The sequence below is a fragment of the Anas acuta genome, chromosome 4 (genome assembly GCF_963932015.1).
Source record: "Anas acuta chromosome 4, bAnaAcu1.1, whole genome shotgun sequence".
NCBI classification, from domain to species: Eukaryota; Metazoa; Chordata; class Aves; order Anseriformes; family Anatidae; genus Anas; species Anas acuta.
The window spans coordinates 5,860,636-5,883,857 of NC_088982.1; the positions used below are offsets into that span (position 1 = coordinate 5,860,636).

General features: G+C 54.6%; 2 protein-coding genes across 2 annotated transcripts; one reads left to right on the forward strand and one right to left on the reverse strand.

Annotated features, from left to right (window-relative positions):
* Positions 1–4,163: 4,163 nt before the first annotated feature.
* LOC137855458 (uncharacterized) lies at positions 4,164–13,538 on the reverse strand. Its single transcript, XM_068679599.1, has 2 exons — positions 13,322–13,538; positions 4,164–7,650 (listed from the first exon to the last, which is right to left on the reverse strand). The coding sequence occupies exon 2, from the start codon at positions 7,638–7,640 to the stop codon at positions 5,016–5,018; it is 2,625 nt and encodes an 874-aa protein (XP_068535700.1). The 5' UTR covers positions 7,641–7,650; positions 13,322–13,538; the 3' UTR covers positions 4,164–5,015.
* Positions 13,539–16,359: 2,821 nt separating this feature from the next.
* Positions 16,360–22,513, forward strand: CD8B (CD8 subunit beta). The gene is made up of 5 exons (XM_068679601.1): positions 16,360–17,302; positions 19,166–19,513; positions 21,011–21,106; positions 21,424–21,513; positions 21,625–22,513. Exons 1-5 carry the CDS (start codon positions 17,257–17,259, stop codon positions 21,663–21,665), a joined length of 621 nt encoding a protein of 206 aa, XP_068535702.1. The 5' UTR covers positions 16,360–17,256; the 3' UTR covers positions 21,666–22,513.
* The last annotated feature ends 709 nt before the right edge of the window (positions 22,514–23,222 follow it).

Sequence of the window (23,222 nt, forward strand, 5' to 3'; positions counted from 1 at the left end):
ATAAATCTTTCAGCAGGAAAGCTATAAAAGAAAAAAAAAAAAAAAAAAGCAACACTATTCTGTATTTTATTTCAGAGAGATCAATTTCCAGCTGAAAGCAATGAAGTGCTATTCCCGCAGTTATTTCTCATGAAGATTTAGGCATTAACTCCTATTGAACAGTTTTCTCGGAGCTACAGCAAAATGCCTGCCCAGGATGGCTGCTGTGTGTGTGTTGAAATCCCTGCTGTTCGGGTGTAAGTCTCAATTTCCACAAGTGAATGATGTTTTGGGTTCTAAGCCCTAAACACCTGCAGGAGCCTACTTTGCTCTGCTTCAGACATGAAAGCTTGAAATAAAATTAAAATATCGAGGGCAGAAAGGGGGAAGAAGTGGTGCGTTGTGTTTTTTTTTCCTCCAAGATCTGTGGGGAAAACTGAAAGTCCGGGCGTGGGCAGGAGGGGTAATTCAAAGGAGACCTTTAAAAGGAAATAGGATTTCTTAGAATTCAGATTGATGCTGATTAAAGCAGTGTTCTGGGCACTGCTGGTGCTGCTGCACTTAGCAAACAGTTTAAATAAAGTTGTTCTCCCCAAAGCTTAGTGCTAGGCACCTCCAAACCACCCGCACTATAAACTCCAGCTCCACAGGGTGAAGCACGTTTACTATTAGTAGGGTGCTGTATGAGAAATAGTATCTTAAATAGGATACTTGTTCAGAACTAAGCTTTTTCCCTTGAAATATTTCTTCTCTAGTTGCATTACCCCAGCCTCTTGATGCTCTTCCTGAGCTGCAGTGGCAAAGCCTTCCCTTTGTGTACAAGGCGGCAGAAATCACAATTTCTGTTTGTGTTCACTCCTTGTGTTGGTAACGTCGGCAGTAAATAACACACCGAAGGACCACGGTACGTACACATACTTTCCTCAGTGCTAATCAATTCTGTGAAGTCTGTATCCTTATATTTGTTCGGCTTCAGGTGCAAACTAAATTATATTTGGTACATGCTCATAAAGTTGGCTTTGGATAAGCAAATAGCTAGTGCAACCAGCGCAGCTTTTCCCTGCATTGGTGAAAAGGAGACAGGGAAAGAGGACACGAAGGCAGCGTGCTTGCCCTGCTCCCAAGTGATGCTGAACTGCAGCGTTTGTCTGTGGGGCTGTCCAGGGGCCTGGAAGTCCCAGCCTCGAGTCTTTTGCTTTGTGCAGCTTCAAGTCTCTCACTTTGTGCTTTGTGCTGCCCCACCTTCTGCAGGGCAGGAGGCCAGAGCCACCTGGGTGAGGTGGTGGGTCACTGTTGAGATGTCAAACTGCTCAGCTCCCTGCAAGATCTGGCTCTTTTACCTCGTAGAAATCAACAGAGCTGGTGTTGCTGCAGCTATGTACAAGTCCAGATCAAGGGACCATGCAGGATGCCCTCAACGCACTTGGGTTTTGTCTCAGATAACGCCTCGGCTGCAACATCTGCGCACGCCCTGAAGTTCCTGGGCCAGATAACTCGTGTTGGTGCTTGTGACTCTCAGGATGAATGTCCCTTCCCTGCCCTTTTGTGTCTCTCTCTGTGTCTCTCTGCCCTCGCAGCCCAGAGCAAGCTTCCTTAGAGGCTCCCTCACAATGCCAGGATTGTGCGGAGAGGGCTTTGCTCTAAGAAAAACACCTCTCACACCTGCCACAGGAGGTCATGCCAGATGCTTGGCTGCCTGCCTTTTGTTTACAGCTTTTTCTTCTTCTTTTTTTCTAGCTTGGCAAAAGAAGACCTCAGACCAAACTCATCTAAGAGAGTGCCACCCGTGCACGATGCCTGCGGCAGAGCTGAGCAGCGCTGGCTGTCTGCAGCACATCTGAGAGCAGGGGGCTCGCCGGGCACAGCCTTTCATCTTCCCTCTGTGCTCAACACAACAAGAAGCACCAGTTAGCAGAGAAAAGAAGGCTGAGACCATACCCAAGAGCTGGTGGCCACCCCAGCCTCCACGGTGCAGGCTCACCCACCTCCAGGCTCACCTTGTTTGTTTGTTTATTTTTTTCCATTTATTTTTCTGCTTTACTAATGTCTGTAGGGTGCTCTGGTGCTGTTTGGATAGGCAAACACAAGCAATCAGGAGTAGCATTATCACAACATTTGCTAGCAGGGTGAGGCTAAAGCACTGGGAGCCCCCCAGCGTGATGGATTTGTTGCGTTTATGCTTCAGAAACAACGTGGATAAGACAAGAGCCTTCAGAGGGGATCAGCAGATATAAGCCTAGGCCAGCACCATCCAAACAGCCTTGAAATTGCTAATAAATAAGCACCCGTATCCCCATTAGGTACCTCTGACTACAGGCACTAAAAATCACAGGCAGGCGAATGAGTTGTCTGAAAGGAGGTTTGGGTGCCTTGTGTTAGGCAGCCAGGTTTGAAACTCCTGGCTTTTAATCGCTGTAAGGGTGGCTGTGGAAACACAGCAGTCATTAAACGACCTGATGGCGTGTTCTGGTTGTTTATGTCCTCGGGAAACCTGCAAAGGTTGAGCTGCTGAGAGTGGCTGGGGGACAAGGCCGTTTTGATTGCCCCACGCTGTAGAAGGCCTACACCTTAATTACACAGCCCTGTGTTAATTTTGCCGTACTCAAGCTGTGCCCATGACAGCTCTCTCTCAAAACTGGAAATCTTTTCCATCGTGTTTTATTTTTCAAGTGCAAACCCCCATGAGTTGCCTGCATTCCCCTCCGCAGGGTATAACCTCAGTCCTTGCACCGCTCCGACGAGTAAACGAACTCCCCACGGGGTTATTTATGGTCCCTTCTTGGGCAGGCTGATGTATAGCCCATCACGAGGCTGCTGGGGGAGATAAATCGAGCATCTTCCTTCATGCTGAGTGCCAGCACATCTCAGTATTTCTCTGGGACTCTGCAAAGCAGAAAAAAAAATCAACATGACCCAGAACCTGCCCCACATTCCAGCGTTTTGGCTCTCCAACAGCTCTCCTCACTGGGTCTCTGAATCCTGATGTCCTTTATTCCACCTCCTAAAATTAGTTTATTCCATCTGGTCCCCCCAAAAAAATACGGCCAGTACCTAATAAATGGTGACCAGCCATTTATTGCAGCACGCTGCAGTACATCACCGCCTGGTTGTGTTTGTCCCTGGGGCTTTCTCCTCCCTTCTTACTGCTCCGTTACGCTGGGTCACCTCTGCAGTAAATTTACAGGTTGGAAATACGAGGGGCCAGTGTCTGGCAGGCATTAGGGAAGGTGGAAGGCACACGGTGAAGGGTGAAATTTACAGGTGGAAAAGATGGGCAAGAGAAAGGGACAGGGTGGGAGAAGGAGAGCCATGGCTAAGCCATGGGTCTGAGAGGCAAAGTTGGTGCAGGAGGGCGACGCTGGTCCAAATGCTGCTGGTGGGCTTGGGAGAGCAGCTCTGGCAGATGGACAGAAATCAGCCAGCTTCTGCCTGGCCCTGCCCGAGGAGGTGTAAAATGAGCTTCAGCAGCCCTGACAGTCCTCAGGGTTTCAGAAGGGAAAATAAAATTAATAATAATAATTCCAAGATCTATCGAATGGTTTCGTTTGGTGGGTTGGTTTTGTTCGGTTGGTTTTCACGGGGCAGGCACAGGGGCTGGAAAGTCTCCGATGATCTTCAGAAGCTGTGTGATCTGCATGGATCCCCCTCTGCTCCAGAGGACGGGGGCAAAACCAGCAGGGGATGTACATGACCGTGTCTAGCCCAGTAGTTGCCTGTTGGCTTACAGGGCAGTGTTTTAATCTTGTGCTTTCCGTCTGGATTGCAAAGGGCTTTTTGTCTGCTCGATGCATTGCAGCAGCACCTCCGACGGATGATTTTATTTTTGTTTTTTGAAAATTTTATTTTTATTTTTTGAATTGCTGGTGTTTAAAGTAACCTGAGCCCCCACCCCCCTGTATATTTGAAGGCTTTTTCTAATTCAGAGGCAGGGGTTGCAGGACGGGAGAGGCAGAATGAAGAGGGCACTGTGTTTGTGTGGATGTGAGCTGTAATGCCAGCTCAGGGCCCTTCGAGGCAGAAATCCTTGTGTTTCAGTGAATATGCTGCAGGCAAAAAGCAAAGGAGTCATTTTGGCCTGGTAATGGAGAAAAAAAAAGCACATCCTTTGTTTTTAACCAGAATTTCTCTTTACCGGTATAGCTAAAGTTACAAACCTGGGAAGTGAACACGCAGAGACTGAACAGTTGGTCCTCTACCAGACAATTTTATTGGGTACATGCACTACTAAGCAAAGCAAAACTAAGCAAAGCAAAGCGGTGAAGTCCAGTCTCCAAACCCAAAATCTCACCAATCCGTTGGCCAGACGTCCTGGGAGTCTTGGGAGCCCAGAGATGGTTGCTGCAAAGGTCCGTGTGGATTCTGCTCCTTTGAGTCCAAAGTGATTACAGGGTTGTTTGTTCTGCTCAGTTCTTATCGTCATCTTTCCAAGTCTCTGAGGCTGGTAACACTTCTGCCATCTTCAGTGGCTGCTTTTCTGCACTCAGGCATGACATTCCCTTCAGTTTCCTTCCAAAGACACTGTCCTTGGCTTTCCCTAACCCCTTCTTCTCTGCTTAAGGAGTCTTAAATCTCACACAAGAGCAGCTTCTTCTCATTAGCATTTGGAGCTGGGACATTCAAAGGAAATTTTCTTAAGCTAACTCTTACTTTTTTTTACTGGGAGGGTAATCAAGCACTGGAACAGGTTGCCCAGAGAGGTTGTGGAGGCTCCATCTGCAGAAATAGTCAAAACCCAACTGGACACAGTCCTAGGCAATCTGCTCTAGGTGGCCCCGCTTGAGCAGGGGGGTTGGACCAGATCATCTCAAGAGGTCCCTTCCAACCTCTACCATTCTGTGATCCAAGCCAACCTCAGGCTGCTTGGCCCGCTCGCCGCTCCTGGGAGGCCCTCTTATAACAGAGGAGGCCACCCCTCACGTCAAGGTCTGGTATGGCGTGTGTCCCCACCGCTCAACGCCTGCTGGGTTGCAGCCAACAGCGGAGCGAAGGGTTCTTCTTGGTGGCAAACACAGAGGCCAACCCAGTCTTGCCCTTGACTATGGTAGGAGGCGCTTGGCCAGCCCCAGTTGGTTCAGCTGGCTGTTGATGCAGAGCCTCACCTGCCTTATCCAGTAACAAGTGGCCACCATGGCAAAGCACACGCAGGCTTGCATGAGCAGGATGATCACAACGGGATGCAGGAGGGCGTTAAAGATGCCAGAGGCGGTGGGGGACCAGCCAAAGAACATTTCCCACCAGTGGTGCTCTCCCACCCTCTTAATCCGCTCTATTACCTGCTTTATAACATTGCCATCGTGGTGTACAGTTATTAGGATTTTTTTAGCTTCTGCCTTAGCGTTTTCTAAAAGCTGCTGTAAATTTGCATGCTCTAACATTTCTTTGACTAGCGACAAATCCATGCCGATCGGGGTCGGGGTTATACTACGATACAGGGTATAGTTTCTGATTAGCAATTGACTAGTGAACACGGGCGGCTTATAGACAAAATCACAGCCCCTAATGATAGCTACATTGCAAGCACACATATTTGAATCATTGAACACGGTCTGATTGTAAATGTCATTGATTTGCACGTATTTACACATCGTTCTGAAACACACGCACCCTTTCCCTACATAAACTAACACGGTTTTGTTATTGCTCTGCGGGTTGATCTCGAAATGGCACACCCCCTCGCTGGTATCAAAGCAAACATCGCTCGCCTTAAGGGCGTCATCTTCGCAAATAAAACCCAGCCCCCGCTCCAAAATGCAGGCTTCCAGATCGACCGACTGCCACTTTTTGTCTGACACCCGCGCCCACATGCGGTGGTCCAGCGGGTAGACCACGGACCCGTTAGTGTTAACCCCCAGGGCCACGATGGGGTAAACCTTTTCGATGCGGGCCTCCGCCACGGTCAGGACGTAGGCGATGACTGCATCGAGGACCTGGTCGTGGGTGAAGTTCACCAGCCTCCACCAGGCTTGGAGCTGCCGCTCCTTGTCCGTGGCCGCGTCCCACACGATCTTGCGGATCTCGGTGGGGAGGACGCCGTTGTCACCGTCCCTCAGGATACCTGCAACGACACTCTGCACCCACATCTGGGCCTGGATGCAGCTGAGAGCAAGGGAGACGTTATTTTGCTCGATTCCCAGCGCCTGCAACAGCACCTGGTGGTCTTTCTCACTTATTTTTTCCCAAGTGGGCAACACCTCCGACACAAGCCACTGCCCCATCCCCAGGCTGGCCAGGGATGAGTTCAGGGGGCTGAGGATGCCCTGAACGCCCGATGTGACGGCCTCCAGCTTGTTGGCCAGGACCTCAACGTTCATGCTGTTGAGAACTCCCAGCCCGGCGCCTCCTCCTCCCAGCGCCGTGGCCAGAAGGTCTCTCCTGGCCCGGGCCCCCTCGATGGAGCGGCTGTGAAGCCACGCGAGCCAGCCGGTGTAGAGGGTGGACAGGAAGGGGGTGCAGTGCGGTCTGACGGAGGAAATATTAACCGTAGACAGGGACAGCACCACCTTCTTCAATGACCGGACAGGGCTGGTCAATAGCTCTTGGATGTGGTTTTGCTTGACCACGTACGGGCCTATTTTTGAAACAAAGGGACGCTGGACAGCAAAGATGGGGAACTCTTTCTGAAATCCTTCAGGGCCTCCTATCAACCATTTTCCTCCAAGCTCGGGGGACATTTCTACGTTCAGGTTTCCTCGACACCACACCTGGAGGTTTACGAGCGGGTGTGGGCAGTATCCGTAATCCTGGCTGTACCACGAGGCCTCTGGCTTTAATTCAGATCTATTGAGAATTTTGTTGTCCTGGGGGCAATTTAATAACACGACCCACTTACGGCCATTAGGGGCAGTGATAGTCACAGTGGTGCCGTTAATTTTCCTCAGGTCAGTTATACTTCCTTGAGAGTATCTAATTTCCAATTTTACTTGGTTCCCCACTTCAGCATATCGGGCTGCACGCCAGGCCAAAAAATGGCACCTTGGGACCTTAAGGGCAGAAAATGAATGCATCGTAGTGCTAATCTTAAATTTAAATGACAGTCCCACGCTGTTTTGGGCCCAGAGACAGACCACAAATACAGGCTGGACTAGAGTGAAGTTGCACCAACAATCCAATTTTTCCACGGCACAGTTTTTTTTCTGACTCTTTTTGGTTTTTATTTCAGTTATGGAGATTTGAGTTACCCGCTGATGGGTGGAACCATTAACTACCCTGCACCCTACTTTTATTTCTTGGCCCACCTTCCCCAGCAGCTGTGGAAGTCTGCTTGTGCTGTCCCAGCTCCATTCGTTTTCCAGATACACCTCAGCCCCATGCATAACTACTGTTGACAAATTTAAGCCTTTGTTAGAACTTAATCCCATGCTTCCAGTATATTTTACGTGAGCTTGAGACCAGGGCCAATCCGTGCCAATTTTTGCATATCGTCTAACCCTGTGCTGGACTGCGGCCCATTTGTCGGGGTGTCTGGCTAAGTGGGAATGACTGACTTGTTCTTGGAGGTGCTGGTGGGTTGGTTGGGCGTGATGCACGCTCAGCGCTATACACATACCAGAAATCAAAGCAAATCCTGCAACCACAAATTTGAAAGCATTTTCCCCGCAGCACAAACAGGGCTGGTGATGCCGCGAAGCTCGCCCTTCCCGCTGGTCACAATCGCCTTCCATTTTCCTTCATCTGCAAAACATAAGCAAAGCGGGCTCTCCAGCCCCGTTAATTTCCCTTCCATGCTTTTAATTGTGAAGAGTGGAACCACTTTTCCTGCCTTTTTGCCCCCTTTCTGATTTCTACCTGGTACATGGAGGGGCTGGCCTTGTTCACAACCCTAACCGGCCCCATCCACTGGGGTCCCAGCACCTGGTTCTTCTCTCTAACCCCCCGATACGTTACCAGGTCCCCCATGTTCCACTCCACGGGGCGCAGCAGCGCTCCCAGCTGCTTATCAATCTTGTGGATGTTGGCCTCCTGCACTGAGGCGAGCTGGTGGTACATAGCTGACACCGTCCTCAGCGTGTCCTGAACCCACCTGTCTGTCAGCACGCGGGGCTGCAGCTCGTCTGGAGGCTCCCCTCTTTGCCACCAGTGGTCCAGCAGCTTCGGGTCTCTTGCAGGAGGCAGCTTTTGGGGAGAAGGCGCATGTGATGCCATTGCTCCCCGCAACGCCATCAGGACCAAGGGGAGTTTCTGATCCCAGTCCTTCCTTTGATGGTTTACGAGCTTCCGCAGTGCAGTCTTCAGTGTTTGGTTGGGCCCCTCCATTGAGTCGGGCTTCTGGAAATGCCCCGTGATGTGAAGCTTTTGCTTAATGCCCAAGGCCTGGCACACCCCTTTGGAGACTTCCCCGACAAAGCGTTGGCCGTGGTCCGAGTTGATCTCCTTTGGGACACCCCATCGTGAGAAGACGTGCTCTACCAGGATCTTGGCAGCCGCGCTGGCTGTGTTGTTTCGAGCTGGAAATGCTTCCACCCACTTGGTGAAAGTGTCGCTGATCACCAGGCAATACTTGTTCCCTTGGGCTGTTTGGGGCAAAGGGCCGATAAACTCCATCTGCAGCTTGCTCCAGGGCCCGGAAATCCTCTGGTGGCCCAGCAGGGCTTTTGTTGTTTTCGCATCGGGATTATTGGCCGCGCAGGTGAGGCAGTTGCTGACGTACCTCTCCACATCCTCTCTCATCTCAGGCCACCACCCTGCACCCTGCAGCCTCGCCAAGGTCTTGTCAGTCCCCAAATGCCCCTGCTCATGAGCCAGGGCCACCAGCTCTGTCCGGACAAGCTCAGGCACCACCCATACCGGGAAGTCTGCCCCATCTCTCCGCGCCAGGACCAGTCCTGACACATCCTTCCAGACCTTGCAGCCTTTGTACTCCCTGCCCTGTGCTAGCTCCCGGACGCTTGGGTCTTGCGCCTGCAAGCCCTGCAGGTCCACACTCTCCCTGTTCCTGCCTGCAGCCACCAACAAGGGGCCATTCTCTGAGATCTTGCTGGCCTTCCACATCTGCCCTTCCTTAGCCCCTTGTTTGGCTTTGGCATCCGCCTCCTTGTTCCACTTGGCCTCCTCCGTCCCCTTCTTGTGGGCCTTGACCTTAATTATCTGGGCCGGCTGTGCCCTCTGCTCCGCCAGCTTGGCGAGGTACAGCAGCTTTTTGGCGTAGGTGACGGGCTTGCCATCGGCAGACTGCATGCCCCTCTCCCTCCAGAGCGGCAGCCACTCCAGGGCCGCCCTCACCACCCAGCCCGAGTCAGAAAATATGGCCAGTGGCTGGTCTGCCGGAGTGTTTTCGAGGGCGACTGTCACAGCCACCAGCTCGGCAGCCTGGATGGAGTGGGGCAGGCACTTCCCCTTAACCACCTCCCCGGTGCTGCGGTTGACGGCGGCATAGCCGGTGTAGGACACCCCGTCCTCGTGGTAGTTGGACCCATCTACAAACCACACCACGTAGCCTCTGTCCTTGGCCTCTGCCAGGCTGATGCTGCTCTCAAATAGGGGCACCCTCCGCGGCTTCATCTCCTGCACCTCCTCCCCGTCCCTGTCCCCACTGATCACCACCCCGTAGGAGCCAGCTGAGGGCTCGGGGGCATCCCCGGGGGTGTCTTTATGGGGCAGCGCCAGCACCCAGTTGGCCATCCTGGGGCAGCGCATGGGACTGTTCCCCTCCTTCGCTGACAAGAGGTACCTCACGGGGGCACGGGAGGTCCTCAGCAGCACCGGGGCCGACCCCAACAGATACTCCCAGTGCTGCAGGGCCCAGGTTAAAGCCAAAACCTCCCTCTCGTACGCTGTGAATTGCTGCTCAGCTGGTGTCAAGAGCCGCGAGGCGTGGGCGATGGGCTGGAGGTGGGCACCGTGTTGTTGTGCAAGGGTGGCCCGCAGCCCCATCCCCATGCTGGCCAGCTGCAGCACATAGGGTCTGTCCCCACGGGGCCTTGCCAGCACGGGGGCTCTCGCCACACTCTCCTTTAAGGTTTTAACTGCCTCGTCCTGCTCTGGACCCCACTCCCATGGGGTGTCCTTCTTGAGGAGTTTGCAGAGCGGAGCAGCTTTCTCTGCATAGCCCTCAACGAACTCCCGGGAGAACCTCACAAGAGCCAAAAAGGACCGCAGGGTGGTGACGTCGGCCGGTGCCGACACTTTCTGTATCAACTCAACCCGCTGCTTCTCCAGCGAGCGCCCTTCCTCTCCCAGAGTCACCCCTAAGTACGACACCTCCTTCCAGCACAGCTGGGCCTTTGTTGGGCTGACCCTGAACCCCGTCTTCTGGATGGCCTCCAGCACCTCTGCCAGGACCTCCAGGTTCTCCTCCTTGGTCCGGGTGTGGATGAGGATGTCGCCGGCACAGGACAGCACGCTCTCCTTGTGGCTGATCTTCTCCCACATCCTCGTCACGTGCGTGTGGCAGATGGCGGGGGTGTTGTGAAACCCTGGGGGGACCCTGGCAAAGGTGAACTGCCGGCCCCGGAGGGTGAAGGCAAACTTGTGCCAGGACTCGGGGTGCAAGGGGATAGCGAAGGACGCGCTGGTCAGGCTGAGCACCGAGAACCACTTAGATCCCCGTGAGATGGCTGCCATGACATCGGGGTATTTGGCCACCACGGCCGTCCTCAGCGGGGTAACCTGGTTGAGGGCACTGTAGTTGACTGTCAGCCTCCAGGTTTTCCCATCAGCTTTCCTCAGGGGCCACACTGGGGCGTTGCTGGTGCTCTGCTGCTCCACCAGCACCCCCTGCTCTAGCAGGGTTTTGACCGTGTCCCACAGGCCCTCCTCAGCCTCAGCCGGGTACTGGGGCTGCTGCTGAGGAGGGGGGTCTGGCCCTTTGACCACCACTACAGTGTCGATCTGCCCACAGTCCAGCTTGTTCTTTGCCCAGACCTGTGGGAACTGCTCCGTCACCCGTTTCACTCGGGGCTCCCATTCGGGGTGGATCAGGAGCTCGGGAGCTTTGACCGACATGACCCTGTGGCTCGCCGGGATGACCGGTGCATCGCTTTGGGGACAGTGTAATAGTTTTTGGTTTGCCAGGTCCACCACCACCCCCATCTTTGTAAGCGTAGAGATGGCCAAAATTCCTGGCTTTCCATTCATTTCCATTTTCCCAAATTTTTCAGACCCCTTGGCAGTTCCAATTTCAAAGGGTACAGGCCCTGTGAAGGGCACTGAGGATTTTTGGCCATTTGGACCGGTTATTTCAATAATTTCACACGTTTGAAAGAGCCCGCTTTCGCCAGGGGTCATATTCAGAATTGAATAAGAGGCACCAGTATCAATTAACATCACTTGTCCAAGCACCCCTCCTCCAATAGTTATATCAACTATCAGGCGCCCCCACAAATCGGTCTTAATCGGTGCCACAAAAAGGGGCGATGCAGGTGCCTGGCAGCCCTATTGCTGAGCCTTAGACCCCGGGTCGATGGGGTTGGAGCTGCTGTGCTTCTTGGCCTCGTGCAGCGCCAGCTTTCGGAAGAGCTCGGCATCTGGCAAGCCGTCGATGTCCTCCTGCTTCTCGTATTTGATCAAGCGCTTCCTCAGCTCAGCCCGCCAAGGGTTGGACTTCTGAAACCTCGGCCCTTGCTGGTTTTCCTTCCCCAGGCCATTCTTGCCATCGGGATCTTTCCGGTTGTCCCCTTGCATTTTCCTCACCCCCGCGTTTTGGAAGGACATGGCTGAGGTTTTTCCCTTCTTCCCCCCCAGCATGTACCCGGGGAAGGCCTGCTTCTGCAGCTCGAAATTCTGGGTCAGGATCTGCTCTAGCTCCGACAGCGGCTTCCTCGCCGCGTCCCCACCCGCAATCACCCGCAGAGGGGGGGTCAGCCCCACCACCAGCGGCTCCTTGAATTCGGGCCTGTCAAAATCAAGGGGGGTCTCCTTGGAGCCGGGCAGCCCGGCCATCTGGTAGAGCATCTTCTTACGGTTGACGTAGGCATCGGGCCGCTCCTCGGGGTTCTGCTTCTCCTGGTGGAACAGCACCAAGGGGTTGACCTCGGGGAAAAACACCTTCAGCACGGCTGACTGGACATCCCCGATGTCCTGGACGTTGCCCATCTGCACGTCCCCCGGCAGGGCCGCGAAATCATCGGGTTTCATGCATTTTCTCACCACGTCTATCAGGTCGCTGACTGCGCTGCCGCTCTGGCACCTGGGCAGCCTCTGGGCCCGCGACAGCCAGTTGACGGCCGTCTCCTTGGTCAGCGGCCCCAGCATCTTCCCCACCGTCTTGAGCTGCTCGGGGGTGAACCAGAGCATGGCCCTGTTGGTGTCGATGGCCTGCAGCGGGCCGTGGCTGGCCGGCTCCTCGGGGGGGCTCTTTTTAATTTTAGCAGCCTCAGCCTCAGAGCCCTGCATCTGGCACATCTCCTCCCGCAGGGGAGCATATGGGGATGGCCTGGTGGGGCCGTTAGCCCCCCACACGTCATCCTCATAGTCGTAGTGGGGCGGGTGCGGGTCCAGGCAGTCGTCCCCCTCCCCATTCCCGAACCGGCTTCTCTTGCCCTGGATGGCGGCCACGATACCCCGCGACACCCCCAGCTCGGCCTGCAGCTCCTGGATCTTAGCGTGGCACACCTTGTGATCGGGGCCGGTGCCCCGGTCCCGCTGGACGTCCTGCAGGACGGCCCGCACCGCACTTTGGGCGTCATGGGTCTCCCCAATCCACTTGCCCACCTCCTTCTCCAGCTCCTCCGTCTTCAGCTTCTCGTAGCCCAGCTTGTTCTCCAGCCGGGTTATCTCCACCGCACTCCTCAGCGAGTCCCCGCACAAGCCCTGCACCTCCGCCCGCAGGTTGTCCACCTGCATCTTGAGCTCGCCCTTGGCCTGCTCCAGTGTCTGCACGCTCTCAAGAGCCTCCTTCAGCAGCTTCGACAGCTCCCTGCCCACCATCAGCAAACCCTGCAAGGCCGCTCTTTTCTTGCACTTGTTGGTGGGTTTGGGTTTTTTGGTCTCCTCGGACCAGCTTTCCCACTGCTGACACAACTGCTGGTATGCCTCCGGGCCCTGGAAGGCCCCCGGGGACCACACTGGAGGGAGGCACTTCTGGAGCACAAACTGCTCCAGCTTCCAGTTGCTAACGATATCGGTCATCATAGTGAGAGGAGAAAAGGGGGGCGACCTGAGAGACGGCTCCGTCTCACAGCCAAGCTACCATAACACCAGCACCCCCGTCCCACCCGGCTCCGCCAGCCACCCCTCCCAAAAACCCCTCGCTGCTCGGCCGGCCGCACTCACCCGGGGACGCCGAGGGAAGGGGACAGCGGGGACAGGTAGCCGCGGCCCTAGCGGGCGGCCGCCGCGACCCACCCGCTCCCGGGGGACGGGAGAAGCGGCGCAGAGGCGGGGGACCCCGATAATAAGATCTCACCAATCCTCGGCTGGATGCGCTGCGAGTCCCGGCGATCCGGAGACGACGGCTGCCGCAGAGCTCCGTTGAATTCAGCACCTTTAAGGTCAAGGTGTTTGCGGGGTTCCGGACCCGGTGGCTTTTTATAGGGATGTCAGGTCGTTGTTTGGGGCTGAAAATGCCTCTGTTTACTTCCTCGGTGGCTTTCCCTCCCTTCAGGTGCCGCATCTCTGCGCTATCTTCCCAAGGACGCTTTCCTTGCCTTCCCCTATCCTCCCCGGCACTGATAAGGGTGGCTGAAATCACGCGGCAGCAGGTGCTGGTTGTTTTTCTGAGGGGGGAGCAGGAGCAGTCACCACATTTTTATGGTAATTTCTGCTCGCACCGAGTGTCCTCAAGAGGGAGATCTGGAGGCACTCACTGCTGCCTGTCCCCTAAGCACCAGCACCCCCAAATTCCCCTTGTGGCCTGCTTGCTTTCTGCATGCTTCTGCCAGCACCTGCTGGGGGGTCACACCTGAACCTGTAAAACGAGGGACCCCACATCCCTCCTCAAGCCGAAATCTGCTTGCAGAGGGAGGCAAGACGTCCATTTGGGCTTCTGGACTCGAAAAGCAGCATTGTCACACCACCACCCGGCCTGCTGTGCACCGGCACGCACCTGGGGGGTGCAAACCTGTGCCCCAAAACTGTGACGGGAGAGCAAACCCTGCCCCTGCCTCAGCTGCACGGCAGCTGCAGGGCTGCACCTGCAGAGGCGAGCAAACCTCCAACCCCGGCCTCACAAACCACACCGCAGCTCGGAGCCGTGTAGCAAACCCGACCCGCTTCGGTGTGTTTTTGTTTGTTTTTTTCCTGCCATTGCACGGAAAAGGGCATTGCTCACCCCCCGAAGCGAAGGTGCCGTCGTTCTCACCCCTGCTTATCCCCTCCTGACATACTCCAGGAGCCAATCTTTTCACTAGAATGAGCTAATTAAAGAAAAAATGCTCAGCTGCTGCTACTTGAGCCCTGGGGAGTTTCCACGGGGCCCCACCAGCCTGCTATCCTGGACTTCCAGTAACTCCATTCTCACTTTCAGAGCCGTGTTTGACCAGGCCCAAGACTGAGAAACCCTCCCCAATCCCAAAAGCCACCCTTTGTAGGCTGAAATAAAGGGAGAGTCTGTCTTTTTCTTTATTTTATGGCAAATGTTTGCATTTGTGGCTACTGAAGAGCTCCGACCTTCCCCACAGACTGAGCCCAGCAGGCAGCGTGTGCTGGATCCTCTCATCCCTTACAGCCCAGCCTGGCCCATGCCTCTGCTGCTATATGGGATTTTAACAGAGCTGGAAATCCCATGGGGTCCTGCTTCTCACCTGCAGACCCCTTTCTTCTTTCCCAAGGGGAAAGTTCGAGTAGGTTTTGCTCCTACCCCTCAAAAGCAAACGCTTTGCTGGGAAAAAAAAAAAAAAAAATCATAGGGGGAAATGGAGATTAAAAATTGTAACAAAGCTGGCAAAGGAGCAGGGAATTGGTGCTGGCAGGGTGAGGTGCAGAGGCTGCACTCTGAGAAGAAGCAGAGGGGATGGGCAAGGAGCAGATCTGAAGGGAGAGCACTGAGACAGGGCAGGGAGACAGCTGGGCAGGGGACTGGGATAAATGTATTTCATTTCAGAAACTTAAGAATTAAATCCTGCTAGGAACCGTGCAGCCAAATTACACAAATGCACAAAAATTCAAAAATCCCCCCCATCTTGCCCCAGCCATGAGCCAACCGCTCGTGACTAGGGTCCCACGGGAGCCGCTGCGCCCTGGCAAGGTCACCCACACATCTTGTTGTGTTACCGGACCAGTTCAGATCACCAACTCTCTCCCTCCTCTATTTTCTTCCCAGGACAGCAGCCCCAAACAACGTGGGGCTGGGATAAACAGCAGGTGGCCACCGGCACGCTCCCACAGTGCTCGTGATGTTGTTAGCCATGGGCTGCGAGACACGGGCATCTCCCCACCAGCACCTGCGTGTAGGAGCAGCACCCGGGCCTGAGAACTGCTTGGTAAATAGCTAAAGAGCATTTTTTGGGGAAAAAAAAAATATTATTCCAACACATTCGTTAAGCTTTTGCATTGCAAGCATTCCTTTTTTGTTCCATTGGGGACATCTAGGTTGAATTTCTGCAGGGAAGGGTCTGTAAAGGTGCTATAACGTCCTGGGGAACCCTCCCAAATTAAGTAGCTGCTTGGGGAAGCCAGGGTCACCAGCCTCGTGGCTGCTCGGGGAGACGTGCCACATGCCCAAGGCTGTACAGGTGACAAAAGCCACCTCTGAGAGCACTTCGGTCCGGGTTTCAGCAGTGAGATTGGTGGGATGGGGGGGACGTAGCTATTGCAGCAGCCCCAAACATCAGCTCGCCAGCTTTAGCATGGGGTTAAAGGGAAAATGTCACCCAGGTGAAGGCACTGGTCAGAAACCGTGGCCGGAGCAGGGACTGCAGCAAGCACAGCTCTGCCCTGCTGGCAGCACCCTGTGCCCAGGGCTCAGCACCAAAAACGACCACTGAAAAGCACAGAAGCGAGCCCGAAAGCACCGAAATGACCTCCGGATTGCTCCTGCCGGGAAGGAGTTAGGGGATGATTCAGCTAACCCTAAATGTTACCAGCTGAGCCCTTCGCCACAAGCCCTGGGGTGGTTAGAGCAGCCCGCTCCGAGCAGGAAATCATATCGAACAGGGTGGAGGGGGTGGGGGCAGCGTGTCAGAGCCACCAAGAATAATCTGGTGAAAAATTGAAAGGCAAAACTGCACTAAGAATCATTTTTTCCTGTTCGTCGGCCAGCTCGAAGCACTGGGGGGGTCCCCGTGCCCCTATGGGAGACCCCCAGGAGCAGGGGAACCCCCGGAGCCACCGCGGGGACTCTGCAAGCACCACGATTCGGGGTGCGAGGGGGCAGAAACCGAAAGGGAACCCCGGCAAAGAGAGTGAAGAAAATTACACCAAATGCCACGTGTTGTTTTTTTCCCAAACATGGAAATATCGAAGGGTTTTGCCACCCACCCGCCCCTTCTCCCCTGCAATTTCACACCATGTGTTTCACCGTCCAGATCCCAAACCCTGCATGCTTCAAACCTCGCAGCACCCAGGGCCTTTCGAAGCAGCTCTGATATTTCACTTATGACTTAAATATTTCTGCATATGAAACGCTCGGTGTCGAAGCTCGGGGCCAGGTGGGGAGCCCGAGCAGAATTTCCTTACTTTTGTGGTTTGTCAGCCGCTAACAAACAGCCTTTGTTTGAGGTTTCGTGCTGTCGGCTTCAAAGCTTTCTGCGATGCCTCTCACGTGTGCTTCATGGAGAGCCAGGGGTGCTCTCGGCGTTTTCCAGGGCCAGGACAAAACGCCTCCCGCAGAAGGATGGCTCCTCACCTGCTGCTTGCCAGCACCAGCGGCTGCTGCCAATTTTGCTGCCTTCTGCTGAAGAAAAGGGCCGCACGCCTCTGATTGCCTCGGCTCCTTTTGAAAGCGATTTGGTTTTAAGAGAGGAGAAACCAGCCCGAGTTCATCGCTTCCTTCTTGTCTTTTAATGCCAAGCCCTCCGAATTAGCCGGCTGCGCTTTAATTGCTAGGGGCTAGGTTTGGAAAGAGAAGGAAAAGCCACGTGGGGAAATACGGAGAAATAAGGAAAAAGCCAGCCCTGAATGACTTTGGGGTCTTCTCTTCCCGAGGGCGCTGTGAGGCAGCCCCGTGCGGTGCAGGGGGCCTGACGCACACCTGATTTTGGGGCTGGGCACGGAAGAAGCCTCCGCTCCTCGCCAGACGTCACCGGTGGCATCTGCACGCAGCCGGGGGGACAGCCAGACACACCGTCACCGTCACATCCATCCCACCAGGAGAACGGGATCCCGAGGGCCACCCCCGGAGCGTGGGGTCCCCCAGGGTCCCCCAGGGTCCCCCAGCCTCTGGGGACGTTGGGCATCGCCACCATGGCACGGCTGTGGCTCTGCCTCTGGCTCTGCCTGCAGCTCCCAGGTAAGAGAGAGGCCTCTGGGTGAGGGGAACTGAAATATCCAGGCTCAGGACGGAGCTACGGGACATTATTACCTCCCCACTCGATAATTTAGAATGTAATATTTAATGGTGTAGACACCGCAGGGCTTGGTTTGACTGCACCCCCTCAGTGCAGGCGTTCAGTGGGAAGCTGCTGACCCCTCGGGTGCCTCGTTTTGCTGATGGATATTCAGTAATTGGGCAAAGCAGCCCCCAGAGTAGCGGCAGGAGGACGACCATCCAGGCAGATTTCCTCCCGAGTGTTTCCAAAGGGCCTCTGCGAGAAGTCGTGTGGCATAAAAACCTGCTTGCCGGCGGATTGCAGGGGGCTGGAGTGAAAATGTAGCTGCTGTATATGGGCTGTAGGTGATGTATCTGTGCTATAGGTGAGGTATAAGTGCTGTAGTTGGTGTGTGTGTATAGCATATATACATGTCCTGTACAAAAAGTAAATATAGAGTTGACCCCATACGGCTGTGGGGTCCTCCTGTGACCCTATGAGCCTGCTGGTCACAGCAAGGAGCGGGGTTGTGAAGATTAAATAACTTCCAAAAAAATGAAATAGTGCCTTGGGGGAGAAAAGCATCACATTACGGACCAAATCGGCTGTCTCCCCTCCAGAGAAAACCCCAATAAAGCAGAATGTGCCCCGTATGGGCAACCTGCAAGGGAAACGGGGCCGTTCCTGAGCTGAGCCCGCATGGGGAACAAACCCAGCCCCAGCCCCTGCTCCCAGCCAGAGCCAGCACCGGGATGGGGCTGTAAGCGCAAAGTGATTTCTGTGCAGCTGTCCCCATGGGATTTTGAAGGAAGGGGGACATTTTAAGGCAAAAAAATGGGAAAAAGGGGGCTTGTTCTGCATGGCTTTAAAGCATGCCTGGGAAAGTAGCAGGGAAAAAGAGCGCAGCCTTATCTCCTGAGGGTGTTTTTCGCTCGGTCTCTGCAGCTGTGTGGGCTGTTTGCTGAACACGAAGGACTGCACAAAGCTCCTTTTTCGCTCCCCAAGGCCGCACCGCCTCGCTCCTCGCTCGCACACAAACACCGCTCGTGTCTGCCCGGGCGAAGCCCGGCCGAGATAATTGTTCCCCAAAACTTGCTCAGCCCAAACAAGGCGCTGCGGTGCCAGATGGAAGCTTTTGAACCCCTCCGCTACCCTTGAGCCGTTCTCCTTCCCCAGATCACAAAACCCCTGTGAACAAGAGGAATAAATAGAAAATGAAATGGGCTCACTTTGAAATGCCGTTACCTTTTCATTAATTTTCTGATCCTTTTACATTAATTTTCCCATTCCTTCCAGAGTTTTTGCTGCCACTCCTGGAGATGCATTTTTTTAGGAGGAGGCTGACACATATCCCACACCTCCACCACCTTCTTAACATGTGTTAAGGAGCTCAAAAGGATCTGTAGATTCCAAAAAATGAGGGAATGCCAACTAATACAGCCCCTAGCACACCCTTAAAAGCATCCCTGCATCCCTCCCTTTGCCACTGAGCTCCATCTCTACAGGAGCAGTTATGGGGCAAAATGCAGTCATATATGGTTTTGCCAAAATATCTTGGTTTTGCTAAAAAATAACTGGGGACCCACACAGGCCTCTGAAGGAGCATGGGCTGGTGTTTCTGCCAGAGGTGCTCTGGTTTGGTGTTACTGAGCCCCCGAAGGAGTTCTTAGCATGGAAGGGAAGTGAGGGAGGTATTTATAAGATATTTAAGTGTGGATGTGGCACCGAGGGACGTGGTTTGGTGCTGGGACTCGGTGATCCTGGAGGTCTTTTCCAACTGAGGTGATTCTACAGCTCTAACGAAACTAAAATACACAGCTATGTATTCCTGGCTCTTTCTGTAGGTTTCTGTGCCAATCTACGTTTGACCCAGACTCCAGACCATATTTTAGCCCAAACTAACAGCAGCACGGACATCCTCTGCCAGACGAGGAGGGAGCACACCGGGGTGTACTGGTACCGCTGGAGCCCGGAGCGGCAGCAGTTCGAGTTCCTGCTCTTCTCCAACTCGCTGGGCAAAAGCACCTACGGCAGCAACGTCAACCAGGAGAAGTTCAGCGTCCGTGGGTCGAGCTCCCAGTCCTACAGCCTGCACATCGGCCAGCTGCATGCCTCAGACACCGGCATGTATTACTGCTCCGTCTCCCAGTCCTCCGAGCTCGTCCTGGGCAGTGGCACCAGGCTAGGCGTGGGTGAGCATCGCCCCCGGAGTGCCCAAAAATGCCGGCGGTGGGCTGTGATGAGGGGATGTGTGGTGGTAGATGGTTTGTCCAGGTTTGGGATACAAGGTTCAGGCTCTGGGGGGGGTTCACAACTTGATCTGTGAAGGGGATAAGCAGAAAATGCAGCAGATAGCTGCACTGCAGGGCAGCAGCACGGGCAGGCCTTCTGCCATCACTGCTGTGGTTGTGCCGTGAGCTCTGCCTTGGTTTTAGGATTTCCCTGGGGAGCCATTCAGCCCCGGTATTGGCATGCCCTGCATCTTGCTACCCCCCGCAGTACTTTAGGTGAGAGTTTGGGTTTGTGCCCTGCTCATCTCCTGGGTCCGTCCACGCTCTGGCTCTCCGCACCCTTCTCCAGGTGACAAGGACAGCTCAAAGCCAGGGGACGTTGCCCCTGGGGTTGGGTTCGGCAGCAGGTTTTGAGCCTGCCCTTCACACAGGGGATTTATTTGGGATTTATTCCACCCTGCATGTCGCTTGGGGAGCACCGCTGGGCAGAGCCCAGGTCCCACAGCAGCTCCCCTCAGCCCAGTTCTCCCCCAGCACGGAGCAGGGGTGGCACAGGAACATTTGTGTGTTCGAAGCAGGCTCCAGCCCTTTCCCTGGGGGCTTTTAGGGACACAAATACCTTATTTCACCAAGCTGCAGCTGTGGTTGCTGGCTCTAAAACTTCCCTTTCCTTCTTTTTACACATACGCCCTGCACCTCTCATTCACTGAGCTGCCTCAGAAATCCCTTTTGGACCCTTGCTGGCTAGGAGGAAAGCTGCTTTAAGATAACAGAGAGCTGTTTTTTAACCAGCTATGCGCTTATCTATGTCCCAAAAGCAAGGCATGAAAAATATGACTGAAATTTGGCACGCTCAGAGCCGCTCCAACGTAAAACTAAACCCCAGCAGGTGGCTGGGGAGGGCTCCGACCCCCCAGGACTTGTTCTTTTTTCTCTTTAGTACCCACAATAAAATAAATCCCCCTTAAGCCCCTTCAGGTCTAAATTTTATGAGGAGAAATACACAGTTTTGAGCAACAACAATGTGAATACGGGAAGGATTCGGGGACCCCTTAAAACCTCCCGTGCTGCTGAGATCCCATTCCCCGTGCTCACGGGTAAAGAGCACGGGGTTAGCGCCCGACAGGCAGCAACACAGAACTTGAAAATAAATAACGGGTGCTTATTTCTGGCTTTGGGGCCGTGCTGGTCGGGCTGTGCCTGGCAGCAAGTGAAGCTTGGGGAAATTTCCCTCTTGGAGGTGCCCAGAGCCAGGCTGGATGGGGCTTTGGGCAGCCTGGGCTGCTGGGAGGGGGCCCTGCCCGTGGCAGGGGGCTGGAGCCGGATGGGTTTTAGGGTCCCTTCCAACCCAAACCCTTCTGTGACTGCACAAAGGATTTAGGGTTAAAAGCCCCAGTTTCCAGCCCCAGCTGCTGCTGTGTTTGGTGTAACACTCACGACTTTCTCCCTCTTTCCCAGTCGATGTTTTGCCCCTGCCTTCCACGTCCAGGCCAGCCCCGCTCACCAGGAGACCCTCCCGGTGCAAACCCAAAAGCAAAGCCGCGGGCAGCAAAGGTAACAGAAACACTTCAGCTCCGGCCACCTTGGGGAGGGTTGTGAGCCGAGCTGTCCCCTGGGTTAGAGGGGGGTTTAGGGCCAGGACGGATTCCCAGTTAGCTCTGGTGCCCTCTGGGTGTGCAGCCTTTTCCCAGGTGGGGGAAAACCAGCAAGGATCCCATAAAAAAGGTTTCCATGGCTCAGTTCCCCCCGATACCTTTGGCTTAACGCATCCCCTCCCGAGGTCCTGAGCTGCTTTGCTCCCTGCCCACCCCATACTCCATCACCTGGGCAGACGGTGCCCAGCCCCACACCGTGTCCCCCCCTATTTCCAGGTGCCTGCAGCCCCCTGGTCTGGGTCCCACTGGCCGCCGGCGCCCTGATCCTGCTGCTGAGCGTGGTGCCCACCGCCCTCCGCTTCTACCGTAAGCACCGCGCACCCCGGGGTCATCCTGGGAGAGGGAATTGGGGAGAAAAACCAATTTCAGGGTGGGGGGCACCCCACGCTGACCCTGACCGGCCCCTTCTCTCCTCAGGGCTGCGGAGGAGGCTGTGGCGTCGCATCCACCGGCAGTAAATCCTGCTGGGAAAAGGAGCAGCCCCCGCCCGGTGCTGAGCCCTGCCTGGATGTTCGAGAGAGAGGACTTGGGGACTCGCACGCTTCCATCCTGCGATGGATGACGATTTTCAGCTTTTTTCCTTGACACAGCAGCTGATAATTAGGCTGGGCCGGATCCTGCAAGGCGCTGAGCCTGCCTCAAGGAGCTTTACAGGAGCAGGGCGAGCCCCTGCACCAGGGCTGGGGCACCAAAAGGACACAGCCGGGTTGGAAAGATGCTTTGAGAGCGCCTGGGCTCCCTGTGCTCAGCACCTCGGGGCTTTGGGCTTCCTCCTGCTAGCGCTGGTTGATGACTTTGGAGCAGGGAGCAGGGCCAGGGAGGCTCAGCTCCCACGGGAGCCTGCAAACAGGCAGGAATGGGAGAGGAAGGCAGACACAGCCACGTCCCAAGGCCGAGCACCTGGCAAAACAGACGCTGATAACAGGCGGAGGAGCCCAATGGCACGGCCAGGGACGATCCTGCCCTGGCTGCGGGGATGCTGAGCCCCTGGGGCACCCCGGGGTGCCGAGCACATGGATCTGCCATGCTCACTGCTGAGGAAAAGCCCTTTTTGCTGGATTTCCAGGAGGAAAATCAGCCTGCTGTGGCAGTGCCACGTCCGTGGGGCACAGTGGCTGGGGCACAGCAGCATCCCTGCTGCCGGTGAGCCAGGCACATACATGGCCCTGACTGTGTGCTGGGTGTGCTGAGCAGGTGATTTTTACAACATCTCATTCTTATGCAGTAGCTAAAAGGAAACCCCTTTGAAGCTGTCCCTGTGCAAAGGTTGATTCTGGCAAAAATAAATGTTTTGCATTGGTGTTTCTCTCTCGGCTCCCTGCCCACGGGTGAATAATGGGAACAGGCAGTGAGGAATTTGCTTAATTTCTGAGTTCCCCAGTTTGGTTTTGCTGCTCCATTACAGCTGGTAAAAAAAAAAAAAAAAAAAAAAAAAAAAAAAAAAAAAAACTAACCTGCACCTCAGCTGCGTGCAATGAGGACAGAGAGGACAGCAGCAGCTGAGGTTGCACCTCCTTTCGAAAGGCAGCTTCATGCACTTCATCAATGGAAACTCTGAATAAAAAGTAATCTGGTGATGCCTCTGATCACCAATAGAGTATTTCCAGGCAGCAAACCTCTGTCGCGCTCAGAGATCTGAGCAGCAGGTTTCACAAACGCGAGAGCCGGTGGAAAGATCGCCCCCCTTTCACAGATTTTTTTTTTCCAGAGCACACGCACGAAAGAAATGGAAACACTAATGAGAAGAGGCTTTCACATCTGAGAAAACGAGCCCCTGATGTTTGCAGCTTTTTTTTTTTTCCTACCCTCCTCGCTGTGGAAAGCACAACGACAAGAGCAGCCAAAGCTCAGGGTGCTGTGAGGCCAGCAGGGATGGGGGCATTTTGGTGGTGAAACCCCATGGAAAAACACCACGGGGCCACTGCTGATGGCAGTGAGCCTGAGCCAGCCACAAAGCCAGGTCCGTGGGGAGGAGGAAGAGACACAGAGATGGTATCAGAGTGTGTATGGTACTC